Source organism: Lissotriton vulgaris, chromosome 1_2, assembly GCF_964263255.1.
Source record: "Lissotriton vulgaris chromosome 1_2, aLisVul1.2, whole genome shotgun sequence".
Lineage (NCBI taxonomy): Eukaryota > Metazoa > Chordata > Amphibia > Caudata > Salamandridae > Lissotriton > Lissotriton vulgaris.
The window spans coordinates 82792235-82818155 of record NC_141686.1 but is presented as its reverse complement, the minus strand read 5'-3'; the positions used below and the strand labels follow the sequence as shown (position 1 = coordinate 82818155).

The following is a 25921-nucleotide window of genomic DNA, read 5'->3' as shown; positions in this document are numbered from 1 at the left end:
GGGGGAGAAGCTGGCTCCCATGGCAACACCTCTTGCCTGCTGATAGTAACTGTTCGGAAACATAAAGGTGTTATTGGTCAGACAATTCTCAATCATATTTAGTAACCTGTTTGTATGTTCATTATGATCGGGCCCCTGCGCGTCAAGTAATATTTTGTTGCTCTAAGGCCATCTTTGTGCCTAATAGACGTATATAAAGATGTTACATCTAAAGTAATCAGCAAAAAATCATCACACCATTCAAAATCAAAAAAATTTTGTAAAAAGTCCCCTGTGTCTCGGGTATAGGATTTAAAAGATTGAACATGCGATTGAATAAAGAAGTCAAATTAAATCTAGGTCCGTTCAAAAAAACAATTTCTGGCAGATATTATCAGCCTACCTGGGGGATTGGTTGCATCCTTGTGTATCTTTGGGATGAAATATAAAATTGGTGGCATAGGGTTGTGGTTTTTCAAATATTTATATTCATCCATGGATAGCAATCCTGTACTCCTCCAGGCCGATAATTTCAAATTGTAACATCCATGTGTTGCCACTAAACTTTGTTTGCAACTACGACTATAGCATTCAGGGTCATTAAGCTGTTCCATTGCTACGCGGACATAATCATCTTGTTTCCATAGAACGACGTTGCCGCCTTTGTCTCCGCTCCTTATGACCATATTATTGTCATTGCGGAGTTTGGTCATCAGTAGATGGTACTGGAGCTCCTTTGTATTTTTCTTTTTATTCTTCTATATATTACAGGGAGTAGCACTTTGGATATTCCTGTTTAAGTTTTTCAAATCATGTACTACTGGTTCTTGAAAACTATCTAAGGTATCCTTTAGCATGATCGGATAAAAGGTAGAAGGTGACTTCAACGGAGTATAGGCCCGGGTTTGAATATTGGCAGGCGACAAGGGTGTGTCACAGTCTTTGTAAGAGATATCTCCTTCTTCAAAGAGTGCTTCCAGCACGGTTTCCAATTCTTTCCTTTTCATTTCCACTAACATTGCTGGATGCCATGCAGATCTTGCTAAGTTGCGGATTAATGTACTCCATGCAGCCTGGCGTTTTAGATGTTTCCCCTGCATTGGTTTGTTTAAAATATTTCTGGAGTTTCAATTTACACACACTCTTGTAAATATCAACCCTTGCATCAGCAGCATAGTTGAAAGAACTTTCGGGACAATATGAAAGTCCCAAAAATAACAATTGTTCTTCCGCTTTATTAGGAACCACATCTGTTAGATTGATAACTGTTTTTGAAGATGGTTCCATGACACCAGAGATTAATTGCGTCAAAATTTCTTCTGTTGGCGTTTCGGTTGCCTTTCATTGCTGTTGCTTTCTGCGCCTGCTTGCTTTACGACTCGCCCTGCGTTTTCCGCTTGTGTTGATGCAGGATTGACCTGTGTTTTTCGAAGACGCAATGTTTGCAGGCGCTCTTGGCATAAAAAATCCACCTCTTCTGTGAGCGAGAATTTTCTTGCTGTATCTCTTCTGTTAGCTCCTTGGGCTTCTTGCTCATGTTCACTTTCCGCAGCTGAACTTGCAGCAGATGCGGACGTTAAATCCGATTGAATACCAGTTGTAGTGTTTTCAGTATGATTTTTGCTTTGGTATTTAGTTCCTGCTTTGCCTGATTTCAAAGGCTCAAATTTGCGTGCAAAAGTGAAGATCCTGCCGCCTTCATAGTCACACCTGTCACTGTGGAATTTAAGATCCTCTTCTTTTTGTAATGTTTTTTATGTTGTTTTTTAATTTGTTCAAACTATCCGTTTCTCCCATTCCTTCCAATTCATTGTTTAATATTTCCATTTCCTCTGCTAGCTGGATGCAGTCTTTTTCTGCATACTTAACTAGTATGAACTGCAGTTTGAGCGATGACTCAAGATTTGTTTCTGCCCACTCGCGCATCATCTCACGATTTGGTGCCTCGAAGCTGGGGGCCAATAATATTATCAATCCCCGCGGTACTCGACAAACGTCTATGTACCTCTGCAGGGATTTCGCCTCCCACCACTTTTTTTGTTCATTCCGCATCGCCTTCTCCAACAATTTACATTTTTCTTTCATCCCCTTGTTGATAGATATTGATGGGGCATTGTGGGTAATAGAGTCCGAGCCTGCTGAGTTTTCATCACTGAACATTGCCGCTGCTGCCTGTTCCCTTTCTCTAAGCGCGTCTGCCGCCATTGCACCTCGCACTGGAGTTACGTTAATGGTTTTTGACCGTCTCAGGGCGTTGTGTCTTGTAAATGCCATTTTTCCGCGCCTCTGACAGACGTGATCGCCAACACTCAGCTCCCAAATTGTGCCGCTTTGTGGATGCTTTCCGGAACTCACCGGCAATTCCAACGCCGGTCTGGTCAGTCACGAGTCAGCCGACCCGAGCCCGCCAACCAAGACGCGTTAGTTCCTGCCGGCTTCTGCAAGTTTTTTCCCAATTGTACGATCTGCTGGGGGGCTGCTCACAATGTTATCCTCCCGGATGCCATTTTCAAGTCTGTTGCCAGACCGCTTCTTCTTTGAAATGAGCAGCCACAATTGCCGAGGGGTCCGCGTTAGGGACTGGAGAAGACTTCCATTCCCATCGTATTCCAAATAACTCCTCACCAATTCTCTTTTCACGAGAAAGAAAGAGCGCAAACAATTATGGCTAGACAGCTGCAATTTTATTTAGTCTCCATACGAAGTACAGAGGCAGCCATGACGCGTTCGTCCCTCAAAGGGGACTTGATCACATGACGCACTCATGGTTAGACAGTTGGTTTAAATATTTTTGTATTTTTTTCATACATATAGCATGTGATTTAAAACCTTAAAGTGACAATGCAAAACAATATTTCAACAAAATTTAAAGTGCAAGTACAATATATATGTCCTGTGCAAAATCTGCCATATATTGAACATCTTTGTTGTGGCTCAAAAACGAGGTGGGAGTCTCGTGGTAGAATAAAATATATACATTATAGTAATATTAACATTACACCATAGGCTATAGTAGATAGCAAAGTCACTACACTAGCCCATCTTAGTCTTTTAAAAAAAATAACCAAACTTGTAAGCCAGCCAATCAGGCATCATCCCCTCCAAAAAACTTCCCCACAGAGCGGCAAACCCTCAGATTTTCCTAGCAGAAGTGACAATAAGTCTGCCATAATGATAAGGTAAGCGTCTCCGGGGTGGAGGGTGGGTCGCATGTGAATCTATGAAAGATACCAATACTGGCTAACTGAAGTTACAGGTAAGTAACTTGTTTTCTTATTCAGTATTGGGGTATATTTCATAGATTCACATGCTTAGAATCAGAGTAGCTAGCACTAAATAATACTTATAGACATAGTGGATGGTAGGTATCATAAGAAACTCAATAGATACCATGTCAAAAAATTGCAATATATATATATACACATATATATATACACACACACACACACACACACACACACACACACACACACACAAACCTATACTGTGAGTAAGAGTACGTCATACATATACACAACATGATTGTATACAATAAATACTTTGCATAATATCAGAAACAATATAAATCTTTGCCATCAGGCTTACCTTATCTAAAGAGGTTTCTTAGTACTACTTGTCCAACTGCTGACTCAGCTTCTGATGCCAGATCCAGGCAATAATGCCAAGTGAAAGTATGCACACTCTACCAGGTTGCAGCTCAGCAAATCTTGTCCAGAGACACACCAGCAAACAATGCTGTAGATGAGGACATAGGCCTGGTAGAATGAGCTTTAGGCTTGCTTGACAATGGATGGCCTGCCTTGCAATGGCAGAATTGAATGGCGGATGCAATCCACTTCGAGATAGAAGCTTATGTTACAGCTGAGTCTGGCTTGGGCCCACCATACGAGAGAAATAACTGATCAGATTTTCTGATGGACGCAGTCAGAGATATGTAGAATTTCAAGCATCTTTTGACATCCAAGGTATGCAATGACTTCTCCGCTGCCGAAGTCGGATTAGGAAAGAATGTCCGCAAAATTACCGGCTCATTGAGATGAAATGAAGTAGGAACTTTAGGTATAAATGTGGGATTAGTCCGCAGGAGGACATAATCATTAGCAAATTTCAAATATGGTTGCCTTATAGTAAACGCCTGTATTTCACTCACTCGTCGGGAAGATGTGAGTGACAACAGTAGAGCCGTCTTCCATGAGATATACTTGATATCCTCTTTATGAATGGGTTCAAAAGGATGTTTCATCGGTCGTTGTAAAACCAAATTCCGTCTCCATTCCGGAGGAGGAGCTCTAATAGGGGGGAACGTTCTGAAAAGTCCCTTCAGGAACTGCTTAATGAGGCGATTGGAGCAGAACGATGCCATCCCAGAAGATCTTCTGTATGTAGAAATAGCAGCTAAATGCAATTTAACCGATGCGAACGTTAGACCCGACTTTGAAAGCGACAAAAGATAAGGCAAAATCTTTTCGGGAGGACATTCCATCGGATGCATGCTGTGGTTAGAACACCAGTAACAGAATCTCTTCCATTTTAAGGCATAGGTCCGTAATGTAGAAGGGGCTCTTACTTTATTTAGAATGTCCCTGCATTCTTGAGGTAAGTCTACATCTCTGAAATCTGTGAGTCCAGGAACCAAGCATGGAGTTGTAGTTGAGCTGGGCAAGGATGAAGAATATGACCCTTGCTCATTGTTAATAGATCCGGCAGCATCGGAAGGCGGAATGGCTTGCACTTGGAGAGAAGGAGCAGCTCTGTGAACCAGTGCTGACGTGGCCATTTTGGTGCAATCAGAGTCATGCAGCATGGTTCCTTCTTCATTTTGTGCAGAATTCTCGGGAACAGAGGAACAGGAGGGAATGCGTAGGCAAAGATTCCCGTCCATCTCATCAGGAAAGCGTTCCCCCATGAACCTCTCTCCGGCTCCCAACTTGCTAAGAACAGGCACTTCCGATTGTCTTTGGTGGCAAAGAGATCCAGATTTGGTTTGCCCCACTTTTGAAAGACATTGTCTAGTATTTCATCCAGCCCCCATTCGTGACACGATTTCTTTGTCCTGCTGAGAGAATCTGCCCAGGTATTTTGAACCCCTCGAAGAAGTTCCACTTTGATAGTGATATTGTGCTGGAGAAGCCACTTTCAGATGTTTTGAGCTTTCTGGGACAGAATTTGAGACCTTGTACCACCCTGCTTGTTTAGGTAATGCATGCAGGTGGTGTTGTCGGTCCTGATGAGAACTGTAGATCCTCGGAGACGAGGTAGAAAAGACGGCAGGGCCAGTGAAATTGTTCGAAGTTCCAGAAAGCTGGTGTGCATTTTCGCCATTGCTGAAGGCCACTTACCTGTTACGCTTAGGTCTTGAAGATGCACACCCCAACCTTCCAGGGAAGCATCTGTTGTGATGATAAAATCCGGAACTGGAGGCTGAAAAGTGAGCCCTACTGAGATATTCTTGAAACACCTCCAACAAGAAAGCGTTTCTTTCATAACTGGAGTTACTTGGACCATGTCGTCGAATGAACCGGAGATCTGGAGCCACTGAATGTTCAGCTCCTCTTGAATTGGTCTCATCTTCAGCCGCGCCTGAGGCACTAGCAGAATTGCTGACGACAGAATCCCCAAAAAAGATTTGATCATTCTCACTGAAGCAAACTTTCTTTTTAGGAGGTTCGATGCTAGAGAGAGAAGACAAGATATTCTGTCTGTGGATAAGAATGCCTTGTCTTGAATAGTGTCCAACTTTGCTCCCAGAAACTGTATCACTTGAGAAGGATAGAGGTTTGACTTTTGAGCATTTACCGAGAGGCCCGGCGAATGAAACTTTTGCAGGCATTTGGTTGTTGCAACAGAAGCCTGGCGAAGGGAAGGAGCCTTTATTAGCCAGTCGTCCAGATATGGGAATAGTTGGATTCCTTGCAACCTGAGATGAGCTGCTACTGGAGCTAGAAATTTGGTAAAGACTCTTGGAGCTGAGCGCAAGCCATATGGAAGGACTTTGAATGGGAAATGTGCACCTGTCACAGTGAATCTCAGAAACTTTCGATGTTTGGGGTGAATAGGGATATGAAAATACGCATCCTGGAGATCCAAGGTTGTCATGAAATCGGCATGGTCCAGAAGCTGAAGAATTTCTTGAAGTGTTACCATGCAAAAGGATTTCTTTTGTAAGTATTTGTTTAGCATTCGCAGGTCTAAGATCGGCCTCCAAGCCGCAGACTTTTTCTTTATCAGGAAAAAAAGAGAATAGAATCCCTTTCCTGCTTGAGAGTGAGGGACTGTTTAGATCACCCCTTTTAACAACACTGATTTTTCTTCTTTCCCGAGTAGAGAAAGATGTGGTGGATTTTTCTTTAGAGGTGGATGAGGGGGAGGAAATTTGGTGAACTCCAGGGTGTGTCCGAATTTTATAATGTCCAATACCCATTTGTCTTTGGTTATTTTTCTCCAATTGTTGAAATGTTGGGAAATAATAGGAATCCTGAATGTTTGAGGCAAGTCTGAAGCAGGTGCAATAGGAATGTCACTGTGTTCTGGCAGAATCTCTGCCTTGAGGTTGACACTTCTTGCCCTGTTGCCTATAGGCGGCCGTTAGAGGGTTTCTGAAGGTTTGCTGATGTTGCTGGTACGAATATCCATATCGACCCCGATTCCCCTGCTGTTTGTATTTCTGGTAGCCTCCTCGAAAGGAGTAGGAACCTCTACCCCTTAGTCCTCGAAAGGGTGTCTTCCGATATTGCAAGGAACTCAATGATCTTGCGGTCTCGGTGTCCTTCTTTATCTCTTGTAGTGCATCGTCAATATGCTTACCGAACAAGAGATCGCCATCAAAAGGCATGTCCAGGATCTTCGTCTGGATCTCTGGGCGAAAACTCGTGGCTTTCAACCAGCCCTTTCTTCTAAGAGTAGCGGCTCCTGCTAGTTGACGGAATCCAAGAGATGCAATATCCATTGTGATATCAGTGATCTCTGAAGGGGCTCTTTCACACTCCATGAGAATTTTCCTTGCCTCTATTCTCATATCTATTTTAAAGAAACAAGGGAACCCATTTGGTAAGCAAGGACCAGGGGTATTAGTATAATTAAACAACAACGGTCCTTGACAAAAGGGAAATAGACATTTGGATAATTATAGGCTACAATATGCGCTATAATGAACAGGAAGTCCAGCCGGACTTCAAATTTTATTAATACTGTAAATAGGTAAAAATAACCAAAACAACAATAAAACAGTGGGACACAGTCCAGTATCCACAAGGCTAGACAAACAATTCACAATACATATAACTAGGAAATTTTTCAGGCAATTGAAAAGGGAAGGAGCAAAAAAATAGAATCAATTTGCTTCACACATGTAGAAAAAACATGATTTTGGCACATAGTTGTGAACTGGTGTTTAGACTACATCAACTGTCGACGGCGTTTCGATCCAGTTAGAATTACGGATCATCATCAGGACAACCAATGTTTTGCCTGAATTTACAAGCCTGTATTTACAAGGGGAAACAAGGGGACACATAGGATAATGATTAGCAAGCTGTATTACTCCCAGAAGCAAAAGCAGTCAGGTAGCCATACCATGCTTAAGGTGGTAACTGCCATTCGTGTAGGTAAGTGTCAAACAGACAGTGCCAGACGAACACGGCGCATGTGCAAAAGAACTTTTGCGTGCATATGGTTGCGTTGGGCTAGGAACAACCAAACGTGTGTGATGGTGTCAATCGAGTGTCACTCATAATCATGTACATACTCTGGTGAAGACGAACAGTAGTGGAGGGCCTGGGGTATATATTTACCTCGGGGAAGGTATAGTTAGGCAGCAAAATCATGTTTTTTCTATATGTGTGGAGCAAATTTATTCTATTTTTTTGCTCCTTCCCTTTTGAAGTAGGCGTGAAGGCAACGTCATCTGGGGCTCAGAAACTGGGGTTGCAGGAGTCACCGGTTGCATTTGTACAGGAGCAGGTTGTTGTGGAGGTGGAGCTGGAGGAAAACGACTATTGTAGTCCTTCAGCATTGCCATCAGATCTTGAAGCAAGGAAGCAGGCATTTGTACCACTGGCTCTTGATGGAAAACTTCTTGAGGCTCCCTTAGAGACTCACATGGCTCATAATATTCTTCTTCATCATCATCGTCTTGATATTTTATCCTTAGTTGTGGCGGATCATGTGCCTGTCCGTTGGGGTCATCATCTTTTGATTCCTCCAAGTAATGCCTTGGAGGCAAAGGAGAAATATGCGAAACATCATGATAAAATTGTCTGGTAGACGACAATTTAGAGCTCAAAATAGGCATAAATTGTAAAGGCAGAGGTCTTTTATGCTTCAAAGTGGCAGCAATATATGTCGATGGTGATTCATATTCTGCTGTAATGGCTGTAACGGACGGCATCGCCGACGCTGTGATCATAGTCGTCGACGGAAAAGACGTCGTCGATGTCATGGTTGAAGTTGTCGTCGACAGTGGACTCGCCGTCGAGGGCAAAATCATGTCGACGGTGAGATCGTCGACGGTAGTACCGTCGACGGATGGCTCGTCGACGGCGGGCTCGTTGACGGAATATGAAGTGTGGTCGACGGGATACTCATCGACGACAGGATGACTGTCGGCGACGGTGGAGGCATCGTCAACGGGATCTTCGGCGACGAAGCTGGCGTCGACATGTGAAAGATTTTGAGGTAGTTTTCTGAGAAACCTTCACCTTATCTCTTGATTTTACCTCAGAAGAGACCTTCTCTTTTTTTGAGGACGAGTGACCCACTTCAGAAGAGGATGATTTCAAGGTCTTACTTAGCTTCTTAGGGGGATCTCCGGATCTATCCCTCTTCTTGGTCACAGGGGTGGACACTTGACTGACACTTTCTTCTCCTTCAGAAACCACTTCAGATGATGCCTTCATCTTCTCCAACCAAACCAGCAGACGACCCTCTCTATCCTTCATGGTCTTGGCAGGGAAGGTTCTACAAATCCTGCAGTCCTTGACCTTGTGTGCTGGGTAGAGACAATAGATACACTCCTTATGTGGGTCCTCAATGTAGTCTCTTCTTTCCACATGAACAGGCCAAAAACAAACTCTTCTTAGAATCAGACATACTTTCTTCAAAGAAGTAAAGCTAGAGGAAAAATAAAAACTGAGCAAAGCTCAGGGAGACTCCCTAACACATGAGGTGTGGTAGAAAATCTGAGGGTTTGCCTCTGTGGGGAAGGTTCTAGGAGGGGCTGATGCCTGATTGGCTGGCTTCCAAGTTTGGTTCTTTTTGCAAAAGGACTAAGATAGGCTAGTGTAGTGACTTTGCTATCTACTATAGCCTATGGTGTAATGTTATTATTACTATAATGTATATATTTTATTGTACCGTTAGACTCCCACCTCGTCAGCGGGGATGATTCTAAGCATGTGAATCTATGAAAGATACCCCAATACTGGATAACTTGAAATATTCTTTAAAATTCGCACATACTACTGAAACGTAATTACACACCTGCCGTAAGTCGAGACCCTAGTGCTGGACCTAGGAGCCCAGTACTGTATTACAAAAGTAACGAGAACGTACTTTATCTGCAACCTGATTTTTCTCCCATTGGACAACATTGTCAGATTTTCACTGAAAAGTTTTTAAGTGTTAACTTTTAAAATACCTTTTTATTCCTTACTAAACTGTTTCCAGCTTAGACCCCAGGACTGAATCTAGGATCCAGTCTTGGACTTACAAAAGTAATCTACAAAGTAATCAACTGTAATTGTGTTGAAAAACCCATTGAGCTCAATGCTAACTTGTGTATGGAACTATGTTGCCTATTGCAACCCCTGTACCTATTGTGTTTACCAAGTCATTGCCTTTCTGCAAAGCAATAACCTGAGATTACTCACCACTGAGAAAAGTATATTTTGATACCTGCTGGTTCTAAAAATAAAGCAACTATATCTTTTGATATAAAAACAATTGTCCTGGAGTTCAGTTCTTGAGTGTGTGAAACCTTTTGCTGACTGAGTGTGTACAACAAATGCGTTACACTGTCCTCTGGTACTGCCTTACTGCTCGACCAAGCTACCACTTTTGAGAGTAAGGTCCGCCCTGACTTTAACCTCTGGGGTTGGTGGCCTCTATACACACTGCACCTTACTTTGGTCCAGTACATATCGAGCCACTTTCACACAGTCTGGAATCAGTTAAGCACCAATCCCTTAGTATAGGTTGTCTAAACTTGCAGATCCTATATAGATTTGTAGGAACTACACAACATGGCGTCACAAACGTTGGTTTGGTTGCTATTTAACGGTCAAATCTGAGTACTTCAGTTGTGCTCTCTGGGACACCTACTCACATTTACACAGACTTGAGGAGGGAAAATACGCAGCAGCTGAGTAGGTATACCATATGTATTGGCTGTAGGTATATTCAAGCTTGAAGGATTATTGGTCCTTACAGTGTGCATAACCCTTTATCTCCATTTTTCCTTGAAAAACCTCTGGAAAGGTCTGTCCAAGGTGAGGCTGTGGTAAACAATAAATGAAAAAGCAGTGGAGGAAGGAGTGCAGGACGGTGCAACAAACATGTCAGAAAATTTCAGAAATGCACTTACTTTAAAATTAGCAGATTTTGGAGTCCCAGACTTAGGTGCCACTGTTACCTTTGTGGTTGTGTCGCACGAAGCATACAGTCCGGAGATGTTCTATTTCTGAAATAAATTCCCACATGCAGATGCACACACACGTACATTTCATTCTTATACTCAGGATGAAATACCAGAAGAATACAATGCATACGATGAAGTGAGGTCCCGTTAACGTACCAGAAATATATAAACTGGTATAAAGGTGCCCTCCCTTACACCACAGAAAAAATTAGACTGGGTCCGCTCAGCAGAGACGAAGAAACTTGGCTGGTTCTAGCTGCTTACACATCGTATCCAGAAGTTGACACATTGCCAATAGCAGCCTTAAGTCCACATCATAAAGAAATAATAAACCTTTACAGAATTCTGTCAAAGTTCGTTATGAGAACACTCACACTCCAGCCCACAAGGCTTACTCCAGCAGGTCAACTACAAGGGACCGCAATGAAAAGTACCTCACAAAAACTGAGCAAGAACTGGGAAGAATGCCCACTAAATGTAAGCAAATACCATTCTGGATAGCACAATGAGAGGCAGCGTTTTCACACACAGGCCCACAAGAAAAACACAGAATACTGACAATCTGGTTGCCAATGGGGATAGCTACCCCGATAGAGGATTGTACCACTTGGGGTTCAGTCTTTGCTGCAATCTATACCATGGCACCCCTTCAATTGTGGTGATACTAGAAGTATTACGGCAAATACAGAATGAGTATGGAGCAGAACCTGCTCTAAACTTAGGGAAGAAATTAATGGGCCATTTTTCCCAGGTATCTACAAATTTGTTAGCTAACATAAAAGGGGAGGCAACAGTGGTGGCCATACGCCAACAATTAAGGAAGTGCAGTCCTGCACAACAGGAGTTGGATTTGCCCAAAATGATCTAAGATACATACGCTGAATTACGTAGCGATAATTTGGGAGCTAGGCCTATGAAACCGCAAGTAATGGGAAAACATGAAAAGGATAACACTAAGCAAACACCAGATCCTTCTAAAAAGAAATGGGATATTAACAACAAAATAAACGAAATGCATCACAATAACAGGGTTGGTGTCCTCAACAGGACCCCTTCAACGGGAGGAATCACCTTAGAAACTGTGATAACATTAGAAAACCTGACAGGTATCATGATATTGATACACGTTTCTCTCGTTCCAATCAGGATTCATCGAAAAACTCAGAGGGAAGGACGGTCAGAACACAGATCAGAAGAGCGAACCAAGCCAAGTGACATAAATCGCGCTTCAGACTATTATATCAAAAAAGAAGATAAACCAAAATCAAAACCTCAATTTAAAAAGAAGGTAGAGGGTCTTAAAATAAGAAATGCCCAGGCTGCTGAGGACACAACTTCTGAACAGGGAATGGGCTCTGACGATGATAGACAGCGCAGCAGAAGTAACAATAGCTCGCCAGATCCTGATGGGTTCTGGTGACAGCGTGTTGAATGAACATATCATGGTGGAGACACCTGATACTAGGGTAAGTGTCTCACACGAGTTATATCAAATAACACTCTAAATGGAGGGATATATACCCAGGAAAATGATAGGTTTCTTTTGGGATAATCTGTCCTTTGGATACGAAATCCTTTTAGCAGAAAAAGATTGGCCACCTGAGTGTTATGGACTGCCCAAAGGGAGAAACAGTAATTTTATCAGCCTTCTCCGACTTAGTTCCAGAATCGCTGAAACATTTATACGTGCAGGCGTGGACAGTAGCATTAGCTCCTGCCCTATACCACAATGATGTAGGGTGGGATGCTGAGTCACCTCACCATGAAATCCTACTAACACATACTCCATCTCCACAGAGACAGTACCCAATAAAGCATGACGCGAAAAAACAGGTCAGGGAACTCTTAGATCAAATTGAATACCAAGGTGTAATAGAGAATTGCACCCCTTTGTTTCCCGTAATTCATATTGTTTAGTTTTAGACTACAGACATTTGAACACATGCACAAAAACATTTGCAGTACAGAATGCACACAGTGTTGCGCTAATGAATAACATTGTGAGGAAAAAAAAGAAAAACGTCACTAAGTATCTCAAATGAATTCTTTTGCCAAAATATATTGCCTTAAAGTAGATATTTGATAACCTTTTCGGCCCTAGGCTCCCGACGCCAATTCTGTAGACAGCCTTAAGGGTATAAAAATAGCCCCGGGTTATTTTCAGCAAGAATTTTTGAGTTACTTCAAAATTTTGATGAAGAGGTATTCTCCTATGTAAAAGATAACTACCCGACGGACAATGAATTTTCGGGCAATTTGAACAGAGTGAATAACGTAATTCTGGGATTCGCCTCTGAAGGGTCCAAATGTAATTTTAAAAAAATCAAAAATTGTCCAACTCAATGTCCTATTTTTGGGATATGAGCTTTCAAGTAAAGGGAAAAGTCTAGCTGCTATTTTTTTTAGGTCGAGTTATTTATAACTCGGAACCTATTACTACTGAACCAAAATCTCTTAAACCAGCCGGATTTCGTGCAATGCATGTTGTGCACTCAAGCATGAAGCTTTCCCAGGCGCGCGCTTGGCCTCGCACACCACCATCAAAGGCTTCTGCTCCCCCTCGCTCCCTTTCCTCCATCCCACTAGCTCGCCACGTCAAACGCGAGCGCTTTTGTAAAAGGGGCTTGCTTCTGACAGTGCATGAGGTGCGCGATACGCTGGTATTTGTCTGGCATTTGTTTTCAAAGGCTTGAAGGCAATCTGCTTCCCCCCCTGGTGTTTCTGGCTTTTCTCGCTTGCTAATCAGTTTTTTTTCCCCTCCCACCCTTCCTTTGATGTCCACGGCGCGTGGCCTCTGCCTGTCGGCTCTCCGTCCTTCACAGCCCCTCTCTGTTGTGGAATCTCAAATTTGGGGACTACATCTTCAAAACAAGCCTGTTCATGTTGACACTTGCAATTAGAATGCGAGTTCGCCTAAGTTTTAAAACATTGGGACGACTTAAACTAAAGAAACGTGTTTGTGTTCCAATTATGAATAAAGTACGTTTTCCCAGTTTAACTAATCTGTTTTGTGGGCCCCACCCTCCGAATGCGGTGCCACGATTGCTTGCATTGTAGCATAAAAAATGTAAATGTCATACCATTGGTGATCAGCGACCTGAAAAACACCTCCGGTGATAACTCTCATAAGATGTACGCTTTAAATGTCATGAAAATGCAATTTTGAAAACTATTCATACTGGGATCACAACAGTGCCAAGTCCTATGAATTTTTGTAGGCGCTCCGATATGAGAGTGCAATTGGCCACATCAAAATGATCACTGCAATAAGTCACTCAGCACCACCACAGCATCACTCAGCGCCACCCCAGCATCACTCAGCGCCACCCAAGCACCACTCAGCGCCACCCCAGCACCACTCAGCGCCAACTCAGCACCACCACAGCACCACTCAGCACCACAACAGCATTACTCAGCGTAACCTCATCGCTACTCCAGTATCTCTCAGCACCACCACATTATCACTCAGCACCACCACATTATCACTCAGCACCACCACATTATCGCTCAGCACCACCACATTATCGCTCAGCACCACCACATTATCGCTCAGCACCACCACATTATCGCTCAGCACCACCACATTATCGCTCAGCACCACCACATTATCGCTCAGCACCACCACATTATCGCTCAGCACCACCACATTATCGCTCAGCACCACCACATTATCGCTCAGCACCACCACATTATCGCTCAGCACCACCACAGCATCGCTCAGCACCACCACAGCATCGCTCAGCACCACCACAGCATCGCTCAGCACCACCACAGCATCGCTCAGCACCACCACAGCATCGCTCTGGAACACCACAGCATCGCTCTGGAACACCACAGCATCGCTCTGGAACACCACAGCATCGCTCTGGAACACCACAGCATCGCTCTGGAACACCACAGCATCGCTCTGGAACACCACAGCATCGCTCTGGAACACCACAGCATCGCTCTGGAACACCACAGCATCGCTCTGGAACACCACAGCATCGCTCTGGAACACCACAGCATCGCTCTGGAACACCACAGCATCGCTCTGGAACACCACAGCATCGCTCTGGAACACCACAGCATCGCTCTGGAACACCACAGCATCGCTCTGGAACACCACTGCATCGCTCTGGAACACCACTGCATCGCTCTGGAACACCACTGCATCGCTCTGGAACTCCACAGCATCGCTCTGGAACTCCACAGCATCACTCTGGAACTCCACAGCATCACTCTGGAACTCCACAGCATCACGCAGGGCCTCCACAGCATCACGCAGGGCCTCCACAGCATCACGCAGGGCCTCCACAGCATCACGCAGGGCCTCCACAGCATCACGCAGGGCCTCCACAGCATCACGCAGGGCCTCCACAGCATCACGCAGGGCCTCCACAGCATCACGCAGGGCCTCCACAGCATCACGCAGGGCCTCCACAGCATCACGCAGGGCCTCCACAGCATCACGCAGGGCCTCCACAGCATCACGCAGGGCCTCCACAGCATCACGCAGGGCCTCCACAGCATCACGCAGGGCCTCCACAGCATCACGCAGGGCCTCCACAGCATCACGCAGGGCCTCCACAGCATCACGCAGGGCCTCCACAGCATCACGCAGGGCCTCCACAGCATCACGCAGGGCCTCCAGAGCATCACGCAGGGCCTCCAGAGCATCACGCAGGGCCTCCAGAGCATCACGCAGGGCCTCCAGAGCATCACGCAGGGCCTCCAGAGCATCACGCAGGGCCTCCAGAGCATCACGCAGGGCCTCCAGAGCATCACGCAGGGCCTCCAGAGCATCACTCAGGGCCTCCAGAGCATCACTCAGGGCCTCCAGAGCATCACTCAGGGCCTCCAGAGCATCACTCAGGGCCTCCACAGCATCACTCAGGGCATCCACAGCATCACTCAGGGCCTCCACAGCATCACTCAGGGCCTCCACAGCATCACTCAGGGCCTCCACAGCATCACTCAGGGCCTCCACAGCATCACTCAGGGCCTCCACAGCATCACTCAGGGCCTCCACAGCATCACTCACGCCCTCCACAGCATCACTCAGGGCCACCACAGCATCACTCAGGGCCACCACAGCATCACTCAGGGCCACCACAGCATCACTCAGGGCCACCACAACATTACTAAGCGCTACCACAGCATCACTGAACGCCACAGCATCACTTGTCGCCACCACATCACTCCGCGACATCACAGCATTAATCTGTGCAACCATTCAACAACAACTGGTTCAAATATGTTCTCTCAATGTTTCAAGCTTCATTACAAATGTCACAAAAAGATGTTAATATTTCACTTCTGTTCTTGGATTTTCGTCACAATAAAATACACTTAACATAATCTTCACAAAAGTTATTTACAAAAGTTTAAGCTATTGCCATTATAAATTACAATCACTTTTATTTAAGTATTAATTAATTAAAAAAATTAAAAGCCATTGTTATTTGTAATATCAATACATCTTAGTCAGGTAAATACAAATGCTATAGTTGTCACATTTGCGAAAGTTATAAGTATTGGCATTGTAAATGACAAAGCTATTAATTTAGCTATTTTCAAAACCAACATATAAATAAAAAAGTTGTCATTTACAAGACCAATAGCTCAAACTTTCCTAATGCGAGACCTATTGCATTGAAAATGCAAATGCTTGTTTAGAAAAATGTGCGCTGCTCCAACCTCCAAAGAATATGAAAAACTTACAATCCATTTTAGGATTCTTACATTTTGGCAGAATATACATTTTGGATTACGCAGAAAAAGTAAAACCTTTATATGACTTAGTTAGACCGGATTCCTCAGTTCTACCTTTGACACAGAAACACACAGAAATACTTTGTTCCCTAAAAGCTTCCAGGAACCTTTACATAAGTGTAAACACAACAAACTTGGTGATCTGGGTAATCACAGGTCAATCCGGGTACACTTACCTCACCTTCAATGAAGGCGAAACTACACTAATTGCATACAAATCTCATTTATACACTAACAATGAAATGCGTTTTGCATCCACAGAAAAAATACTGACAGCAGTACAGACTGCAGTAGCGAGAGAAAGAACACTAGAGCAGGGGAAACAAATAATTGTGGTTACCCCAGTACCAACCTTAGAGGCTGTTACAAAAGCAAGTGTTCCAAATGCAAAAGCACTGCATCCACAATTGATATCATAGGCTAATTCTCTCACTGCAACAGATGTAGACTACAATTTTGACTCTACATTAGAAACACAAGCATTCCTGCTGTACGAACAAGAATATCCTCTCCCGAATTACATAATGCCTCTAGATCAGTTTGAATCCATAATTTACACTGACTGTTCAGTTCAGCCAGCCACAGGAAGTAAACCGCAATACAGTGCAGCCTGTGCGATTGCAAAAGGACATATGCGGGACCGTAAGTTCCGTCCTAGCAATACGCAGACACTGTCTCTAGGAGACTGCACAGCTCAACTGGCAGAACTAAAAGCCCAGATTCTGGTACTAAAAAATATGGATCGAGAATTGCCCACACTCACTGCGTGCAATTCCTTTTACTGTGTCCAGTCATACTACAAATATCTTCATTACTGGGGCCAGAATGGATTTAAAGATTCAAACGGTTGCACAATAAAGCATAAATTGCTCTGAGAACAAGTGGCAGAGCTGAACAAGCATTTGCAATGCAATAGGTCTCGCATTTACGTGAGTTTAAGCTATTGGCATTGTAAATAACAACGCCTTTTATTTAGGTTTCAAAAACGAAAACAAAAATAAAAGGCATTGTTATTAGCATTCTCAAAGCTAAACGTAACATAAAAGTGAGACCTATTGCATTGCAAATCCTTGTTTATAAATTACATTAATATAAATTGATGTCAGGAGGGGTGCTGTGCAACATGGTTAAAAACACAGACAAAGCCAATAGGTAGTGTAGGCGAGACCTATGGGCTATGTCAATGCTTTCTGGTGGGAGGGGTGGAAGCAATGACAGGATGGGCCAAGCAATGACGAGAGGAAGAAAGGTATGCAAGCAATGAGGGAGGGCGGAAACAATGACAGAAGGGTGGGAGGGGAAAGCACCACAACGAGGGATTGGAGAGTTGGAGGTGCAAGTAACACAATACAGGCCAGCAACAATACGGGTGGGAGTGGCCTAGAAACAACGTGGGCAAATCAACAACAATGCAACTAAACAGCAGAACAATTATCTGACATTCTGTTATGTAATCTGGTGCTCATGTACAGCTCTCTTATGGTCGATTTTGCGCTAAGGCGGAGGAGTGTCGCCCCACTGCTCTTCGCAGTGTAAACAAAGGAAAAATAAAATGATAATAACTGGACTTTACTATCATTTTAAATATTTAAACTACATTTAACATTACTCACTAGATCATATAACACATAAATCACACCTCAGCGTGTCTGCAAGATCCCGTCTCAACGTAAACATTAGATCACATTTACCTACCTAATCAATTATCAATCACATCACATGCACTTCACGATCCATATGGCTGCCAGATGTTTAGGATGTGAGGGCCAGGTCAAATGTTATCGCACCACTGTTGACCAATAGTGTCAGCTAATGATAAGTACCCTCTCCTTTCCCCCCCAAAAAAGCTTCAATTACTTCAGCAACTAACACCCACACATTCCTTAAGTGTGCGACCTGTGATTCCCTGGCACCCCAAGAAGTAGCTGAGCCAGCTCTACGCTCTGCTTCATAATCTTCCAGCTGCCTTACCTGCTCATTTCTTGCATGGAGGCAGCCAGAAGCAGACCATCCGTGACATGGGCGATCATAGTCAAGACCACCATGTTGGAAGGTCGATAGTGAAAGTGTACAGGGTTCTGATGTTTCTGGAGATCCTGGTTCTTCTAGGGTGTCCCTGGCTCAGCAGTGGCGACTCTTCTGGAGTCAGGAGGCTGCTGGAACTCCTTAGGTCCTATCCAGATGCCCTGGCTCCTGCATCTCTGGCATCAGTTGTGCTAGGACAGATCCCTGGTCAGTTGGAGCTTCAGTTGGCTGAGCCCTTGGTTATCCTGGCGTTAGGTTAAGTTATTGCTTTGCTACTGACTCAGTCAGCCCTGATTTGGTTATCCTGACAACTCTGGAACACCACAGCATCACTCTGGAACACCACAGCATCACTCTGGAACACCACAGCATCACTCTGGAACACCACAGCATCACTCAGGGCCTCCACAGCACCTCTCAGGGCCTCCACAGCACCTCTCAGGGCCTCCACAGCACCACCACATTATCACTCAGCACCACCACATTATCACCCAGCACCACCCAGCACCACCCAGCACCACCCAGCACCACCCAGCACCACCCAGCACCACCCAGCACCACTCAGCACCACTCAGCACCACTCAGCACCACTCAGCACCACTCAGCGCCACTCAGCGCCACTCAGCGCCACTCAGCGCCACTCAGCGCCACTCAGCGCCACTCAGCACAACACAGCGCCAACACAGCGCCAACACAGCGCCAACACAGCGCCACCACAGCGCCAACACAGCACTACTCCGCGCCAACACAGCACCACTCCGCGCCAACACAGCACCACTCCGCGCCAACACGGCACCACTCCGCGCCAACACGGCACCACTCCGCGCCAACACGGCACCACTCCGCGCCAACACGGCACCACTCCGCGCCAACGCGGCACCACTCCGCGCCAACGCGGCACCACTCCGCGCCAACGCGGCACCACTCCGCGCCAACGCGGCACCACTCCGCGCCAACGCGGCACCACTCCGCGCCAACGCGGCACCACTCCGCGCCACCGCGGCATCACTCAGCGCCACCACGGCATCACTCAGCGCCACCACGGCATCACTCAGCGCCACCACGGCATCACTCAGCGCCACCACGGCATCACTCAGCGCCACCACGGCATCACTCAGCGCCACCGCGGCATCACTCAGCGCCACCGCGGCATCACTCAGCGCCACCGCGGCATCACTCAGCGCCACCGCGGCATCACTCAGCGCCACCGCGGCATCACTCAGCGCCACCGCGGCATCACTCAGCGCCACCGCGGCATCACTCAGCGCCACCGCGGCATCACTCAGCGCCACCACGGCATCACTCAGCGCCACCACGGCATCACTCAGCGCCACCACGGCGCCACCACGGCATCACTCAGCGCCACCACGGCATCACTCAGCGCCACCACGGCATCACTCAGCGCAACCACGGCATCACTCAGCGCAACCACGGCATCACTCAGCGCAACCACGGCATCACTCAGCGCAACCACGGCATCACTCAGCGCAACCACGGCATCACTCAGCGCCACCACAGCATCACTCAGGGCCACCACAGCATCACTCAGGGCCACCACAGCATCACTCAGGGCCACCACAGCATCACTCAGGGCCACCACAGCATCACTCAGGGCCACCACAGCATCACTCAGGGCACCACAACATCACTATGTGCTACCACAGCATCACTGAACGCCACAGCATCACTTGTCGCCACCACAACATCACTCCGCGCCATCATAGCATTAATCTGTGCAACCATTCAACAGCAACTGGTTCAAATATGTTCTCTCAATGTTTCAAGCTTCATTACAAATGTCACAAAAAGATGTTAATATTTCACTTCTGTTCTTGGATTTTCGTCACAATAAAATACACTGAACATAATCTTCACAAAAGTTATTTACAAAAGTTTAAGCTATTGCCATTATAAATTACAATCACTTTTGTTTAAGTATTAATTAATTAAAAAAATTAAAAGCCATTGTTATTTGTAATATCAATACATCTAAGTCAGGGGGGAGGAGCCAAGCAGCCATTCGAAATGGCCGCATAGTCGCTCGGCTCCGTGAGCCCTTTCGCCCCACACGTCTATCCTGACGTCTATCCTGAGCCACGAAGGCATACTTTAATAGGAGAAAGAAAACGAACACCTACCGTTTGCTCCCAAAGCTCCTGCGTGCAGCAGATCCTGAGAACTGTCCCCGACTGCTCCGCGACCCACGCGGTGATGAGACCGGGGCGTTGACTCGGCAGGGCCTCTGGCCGCAGCTGCAGCACCGGCGGCCGTTGATGGCGGTAGGGGGCCTGTCGGTGGGTCCGTTGACATGAAGGACCGCTGCTAGCGGTGAAGACCCGGTCCGCTTGGCGGTGACCCTGGAGGGGCAGTGTGGTGGCACAGGATGGGAGGGGGCACATGCCTCCTGCCCCCTCCCCAAACTTTGTTGCCCGGGCATAGCCAAGGACTGCCCCCAACATAGGCGGGCGACTCCTGGGGCCCGGCAGGGATTTTAGCCTTTTGGTGGCTCTCCTTTCAGGAGTCTGCCTCACAGCTTTTTGCCCCGGGGACGCATCCCGTGGCGCCCTCGCGGTGAGGCCTGGTCCCCCGACAGTGGTGAAGAGGGACGGGGCCGACTGGATTAAGATGGCGGCTGATGCCCTCCTCTACGGCCTGTGTCCACGTCAGGTGGCTGTTGCACGGATGGGGCCGGGATGCTGGCAACATACGCAGGAGTTCACATCCTGGTACGTGTTGGCTGCCCTAACAGTTTTGCACGAGACCATGATTTCCCATGCCTGGGACCTGGGTGAAAGACTGGACGCCATTGCTGTCTCGCCGTCTCTAGCGGCCACGGTCCGATTCCAGGGGGCTGCCGATGAACTTGCTGCTGAGTCCATGGAGGAAGTTCCAGCTCCGCAGAGGCACCGGGAGCCGCTCGAGGTCCGGGCTCCCGTGCCCGCGCTGACCGACTTGATTGCTCGTATGCATGTCTCCTTGGGACACATATCCAACTGGCGGCTGGGGATGGAGCGCTGCTTTCCCTCTTGGACTGGCCTGGTCCTGTCGCGGCGGTGGCCAAACTGTGCGACTCTCCTCTCCTGGATGATGTTATTATCTGTGAACTTTGGGAAGTTCCCGAGACCGGTGTCGATATTGCCTGATTTTTGCTGTCTATACTTAGATAGATTTGGATTGTTGTGCTCTTCTATGACTGCGCCCCAACCGGACCCACCCATATTGTTTGGACCCTCAGGACTGTGCTTTAAATTGATTAACGAGTAGACTTCTGGCGGTACCGCTGCCAGACAGGGTCAGGGATGATGTGGTTCATGGTCTATTGGCTTTATTGTTGGCAGACGGTGCAGTGGGTATGTTCGATCGAGATTTCATCGCTATTGTGCTCGGGATTTGTTATTCTTTATTACAGTATTGCTTCCTTTCTGGGATTTTCAAGGTGAAGGGCGGGGCCGGGCGGCACGATGAGGGCCCTCCTCCGCTTATCTTCTTTCCCTCTTTCCCCTATCTTTCTATATTTCAGGTCTCTATTAGGGCGACAGGCACGCTGCTGGGGGGGTAGGCCATGGCCTTCTGCGGGTGTGCAGGGTGGGGGGTTACGGGATGGGTGTTTGATCGGTATTTGTTTCTATGGCCCTTTAGTCTTTCTTCTCTTTTTAGTGTCGTCGTCGCTCATGCTCTTCGTGGTATGTTTGGTGTTGAGGGGCAGGGGTTTGACTTGCTGCACGCTGGGGTTGCGCCTGCATTTCTTCTGCTTTGTATATCTTACCCCCCGATATTTCCTCCGTCTTAATACTGTTTGTAGATATCCTGATTCGCACACTATTGCGGGACTGTGTACAACTGTGCGACACCTCTTCCTTAGTTCCTTATTTGAAAATGAACCTCTTAAATCCTGATTTCAAGCTATTGTGTCTGATTACAAGCTATGTACTGTTATTTTATGACCCCGGGTTTCGAACTGCTAAAACTATACATATTGCTTGCAGTATTCTCGCTCTGTTTAGCGGCCGGTCGGGATGGTTGTAGGCCCATACTTGTAACTGCATGTGCTACAAATAAAGGTTCACAAAAAAAAAAAATACATCTAAGTCAGGTAAATACAAAACATGTTGCATTACAAATGCTATAGGTGTCACATTTGAGAAAGTTATAAGTATTGGCATTGTAAATGACAAAGCTATTAATTTAGCTATTTTCAAAACCAACACATAAATAAAAAAGTTGTCATTTACAAGACCAATAGCTCAAACTTTCCTAATGCGAGACCTACTGCATTGCAAATGCTTGTTTAGAAAAATGTGCGCTGTTCCAACTTCCAAAGACTATGAAAAACTTACAATCCATTTTAGGATTCTTACATTTTGGCAGAATATGCATTTTGGATTACGCAGAAAAAGTAAAACCTTTTTATGACTTAGTTAGACCGGATTCCTCAGTTCTACCTTTGACACACAAACACACAGAAATACTTTGTTCCCTACAAGCTTCCAGGCACTTATACACAAGTGTAAACACAACAAACTTGGTGATCTGGGTAATCACAGGTCAATCCGGGTACACTTACCTCACCTTCAATGAAGGCGAAACTACACTCATTGCATACAAATCTCATTTATACACTAACAATGAAATGCGTTTTGCATCCACAGAAAAAATACTGACAGCAGTACAGACTGCAGTAGCGAGAGAAAGCGCACTAGCGCAGGGGAAACAAATAATTGTGGTTACCCCAGTACCAACCTTAGAGGCCGTTACAAAAGCAAGTGTTCCAAATGCAAAAGCACTGCATCCACGATGGATATCATAGGCTAATTCTCTCACTGCAACAGATGTAGACTACAAGTTTGACTCTACATTAGAAACACAAGCATTCCTGCTGTACGAACAAGAATATCCTCTCCCGAATTAAATAATGCCTCTAGATCAGTTTGAATCCATAATTTACACTGACTGTTCAGCTCAGCCAGCCACAGGAAGTAAACCGCAATACAGTACAGCCTGTGCGATTGCAAAAGGACATATGGGGGACGGTAAGTTCCGTCCTAGCAATACGCAGACACTGTCTCTAGGAGACTGCACAGCTCAACTGGCAGAACTAAAAGCCCAGATTCTGGTACTAAAAAATATGGATCGAGAATTGCCCACACTCACTGCGTGCAATTCCTTTTACTGTGTCCAGTCATACTACAAATATCTCCATTACTGGGGCGAGAATGGATTTAAAGATTCAAACGGATGCACAATAAAGCATAAATTGCTCTGAGAACAAGTGGCAGAGCTGAACAAGCCTTTGCAATGCAATACTCGCATTTACGTGAGTTTAAGCTATTGGCATTGTAAATAACAATGCCTTTTATTTATGTTTCAAAAACGAAAACAAAAATAAAAGGCATTGTTATTAGCATTCTCAAAGCTAAACGTAACATAAAAGTGAGACCTATTGCATTGCAAATCCTTCTTTATAGATTAAATTAATATAAATTGATGTCAGGAGGGGTGCTGTGCAACATGGTTAAAAACACAGACAAAGCCAATAGGTAGTGTAGGCGAGACCCATGGGATATGTCAATGCTTTCTGGTGGGAGGGGTGGAAGCAATGACAGGATGGGCCAAGCAATGACGAGAGGAAAAAAGGTATGCAAGCAATGAGGGAGGGCGGAAACAATGACAGAAGGGTGGGAGGGGAAAGCACCACAACGAGGGATTGGAGAGTTGGAGGTGCAAGTAACACAATACAGGCCAGCAACAATACGGGTGGGAGTGGCCTAGAAATAACGTGGGCAAATCAACAACAATGCAACTAAACAGCAGAAAAATTATCTGACATTCTGTTATGTAATCTGGTGCTCATGTACAGCTCTCTTATGGTCGATTTTGCGCTAAGGCGGAGGAGTGTCGCCCCACTGCTTTTCGCAGTGTAAACAAAGGAAAAATAAAATGATAATAACTGGACTTTACTATCATTTTAAATATTTAAACTACATTTAACATTACTCACTAGATCATATAACACATAAATCACACCTCAGCGTGTCTCCAAGATCCCGTCTCAACGTAAACATTAGATCACATTTACCTACCTAATCAATTATCCATCACATCACATGCACTTCACGATCCATATGGCTGCTAGATGTTAAGGATGTGAGGGCCAGGTCAAATGTTATCGCACCACTGTTGACCAATAGTGTCAGCTAATGATAAGTGCCCTCTCCTCTCCCCCCAAAAAAGCTTCAATTACTTCATCAATTAACGCCCACACATTCCTTAACTGTGCGACCTGTGATTCCCTGGCACCCCAAGAAGCAGCTGAGCCAGCTCTACGCTCTGCTTCATAATCTTCCACCTGCCTTACCTGCTCATTTCTTGCATGGAGGCAGCCAGAAGCAGACCATCCGTGACATGGGCGATCATAGTCAAGACCACCATGTTGGAAGGTCGATAGTGAAAGTGTACAGGGTTCTGATGCTTCTGGAGATCCTGGTTCTTCTATCAGAGTCTGCTTCTAGGGTGTCCCTAGCTCAGCAGTGGTGCCTCTTCTGGAGTCAGGAGGCTGCTGGAACTCCTTAGGTCCTATCCAGATGCCCTGGCTCCTGCATCTCTGGCATCAGTTGTGCTAGGACAGATCCCTGGTCAGCTGGAGCTTCAGTTGGCTGGGCCCTTGGTTATCCTGGCGTTAGGATAAGTTATTGCTTTGCTACTGACTCAGTCAGCCCTGATTTGGTTATCCTGACACCTGTGTCAGTGCTGCTGGGTCTGTTAAGGCTAGTCCTGGATAAGTCAGTGCTTTTGTTGGAAGTTATTGGTTGCTTTGTATCAATCTTCAGCCAGTCACTAACTGTCCTGTCACCTGGATCAGTCCCAACGTGACCCGGCTCTTCTCTGCAAGTTCCTGGTTATCCTAGGTCAGTGCTTTCATGTTCTGGGTCAGTGCTGGGTCCTGGTGTCCTAGGCTCCAAGTACTGCAGCACAGACGCTGCTCAGACTCTCCCAGATCTTTTCTGTAACTTTTTGACTCATTGGGCCAGCACAGCAAACACGGAGAATCTTCAGCAATCTCCGGAAAAAGGAGGCGAACCTTCGTCAATCTCCAGAGAAGTGGAGTTGCTGTGATTCGGAATAATCCGCTACTTGTGAAAACCAGCACCTGCCCCAAGAACGCTGTGCGCATGCGAAATAGAAACAGTTCGTTTAACTTTTCCTTTCACTATTTCTTATGTGAAAGTTGATGACGTTCACCATTCTCCACAAACAGAAAACATTGGCAATCTATTTAGTTTTCGGGCATATTTCAGCCTAGGATTCTACTGTTCTAACATGGCGTAATCCCGCGCCACAGAGGTGGAAAACTCCACGTCGCTTCTATATACATGGCAGCCGTGGCCATGTTAGGGACAGGCGTGCAGTCAATTAAAAGAGACCACTACCTAGCACGGAAATGCCAGCCCTGCGGGGGGACAGGAGATGTACGGAGGGCACATCTGCTGTCCATACAGGCACAACACTGAAAGTAACTAAGAGGAAGGGGGA

The 25921-nt window shown here is 45.9% G+C and overlaps 2 protein-coding genes across 13 annotated transcripts in view; both read right to left on the bottom strand.

Moving 5' to 3' along the window:
* Positions 1-25921, bottom strand: part of ERC1 (ELKS/RAB6-interacting/CAST family member 1) — a 2439553-nt gene that overhangs the window by 1845100 nt on the left and 568532 nt on the right. The gene's annotated exons all lie outside the window — the stretch shown is intronic.
* On the bottom strand, positions 9004-24820 carry LOC147733959 (uncharacterized). Its single transcript, XM_086953573.1, has 5 exons — positions 24747-24820; positions 19726-20019; positions 19390-19630; positions 14253-14561; positions 9004-9087 (listed from the first exon to the last, which is right to left on the bottom strand). Exons 1-5 carry the CDS (start codon positions 24818-24820, stop codon positions 9004-9006), a joined length of 1002 nt encoding a protein of 333 aa, XP_086809699.1.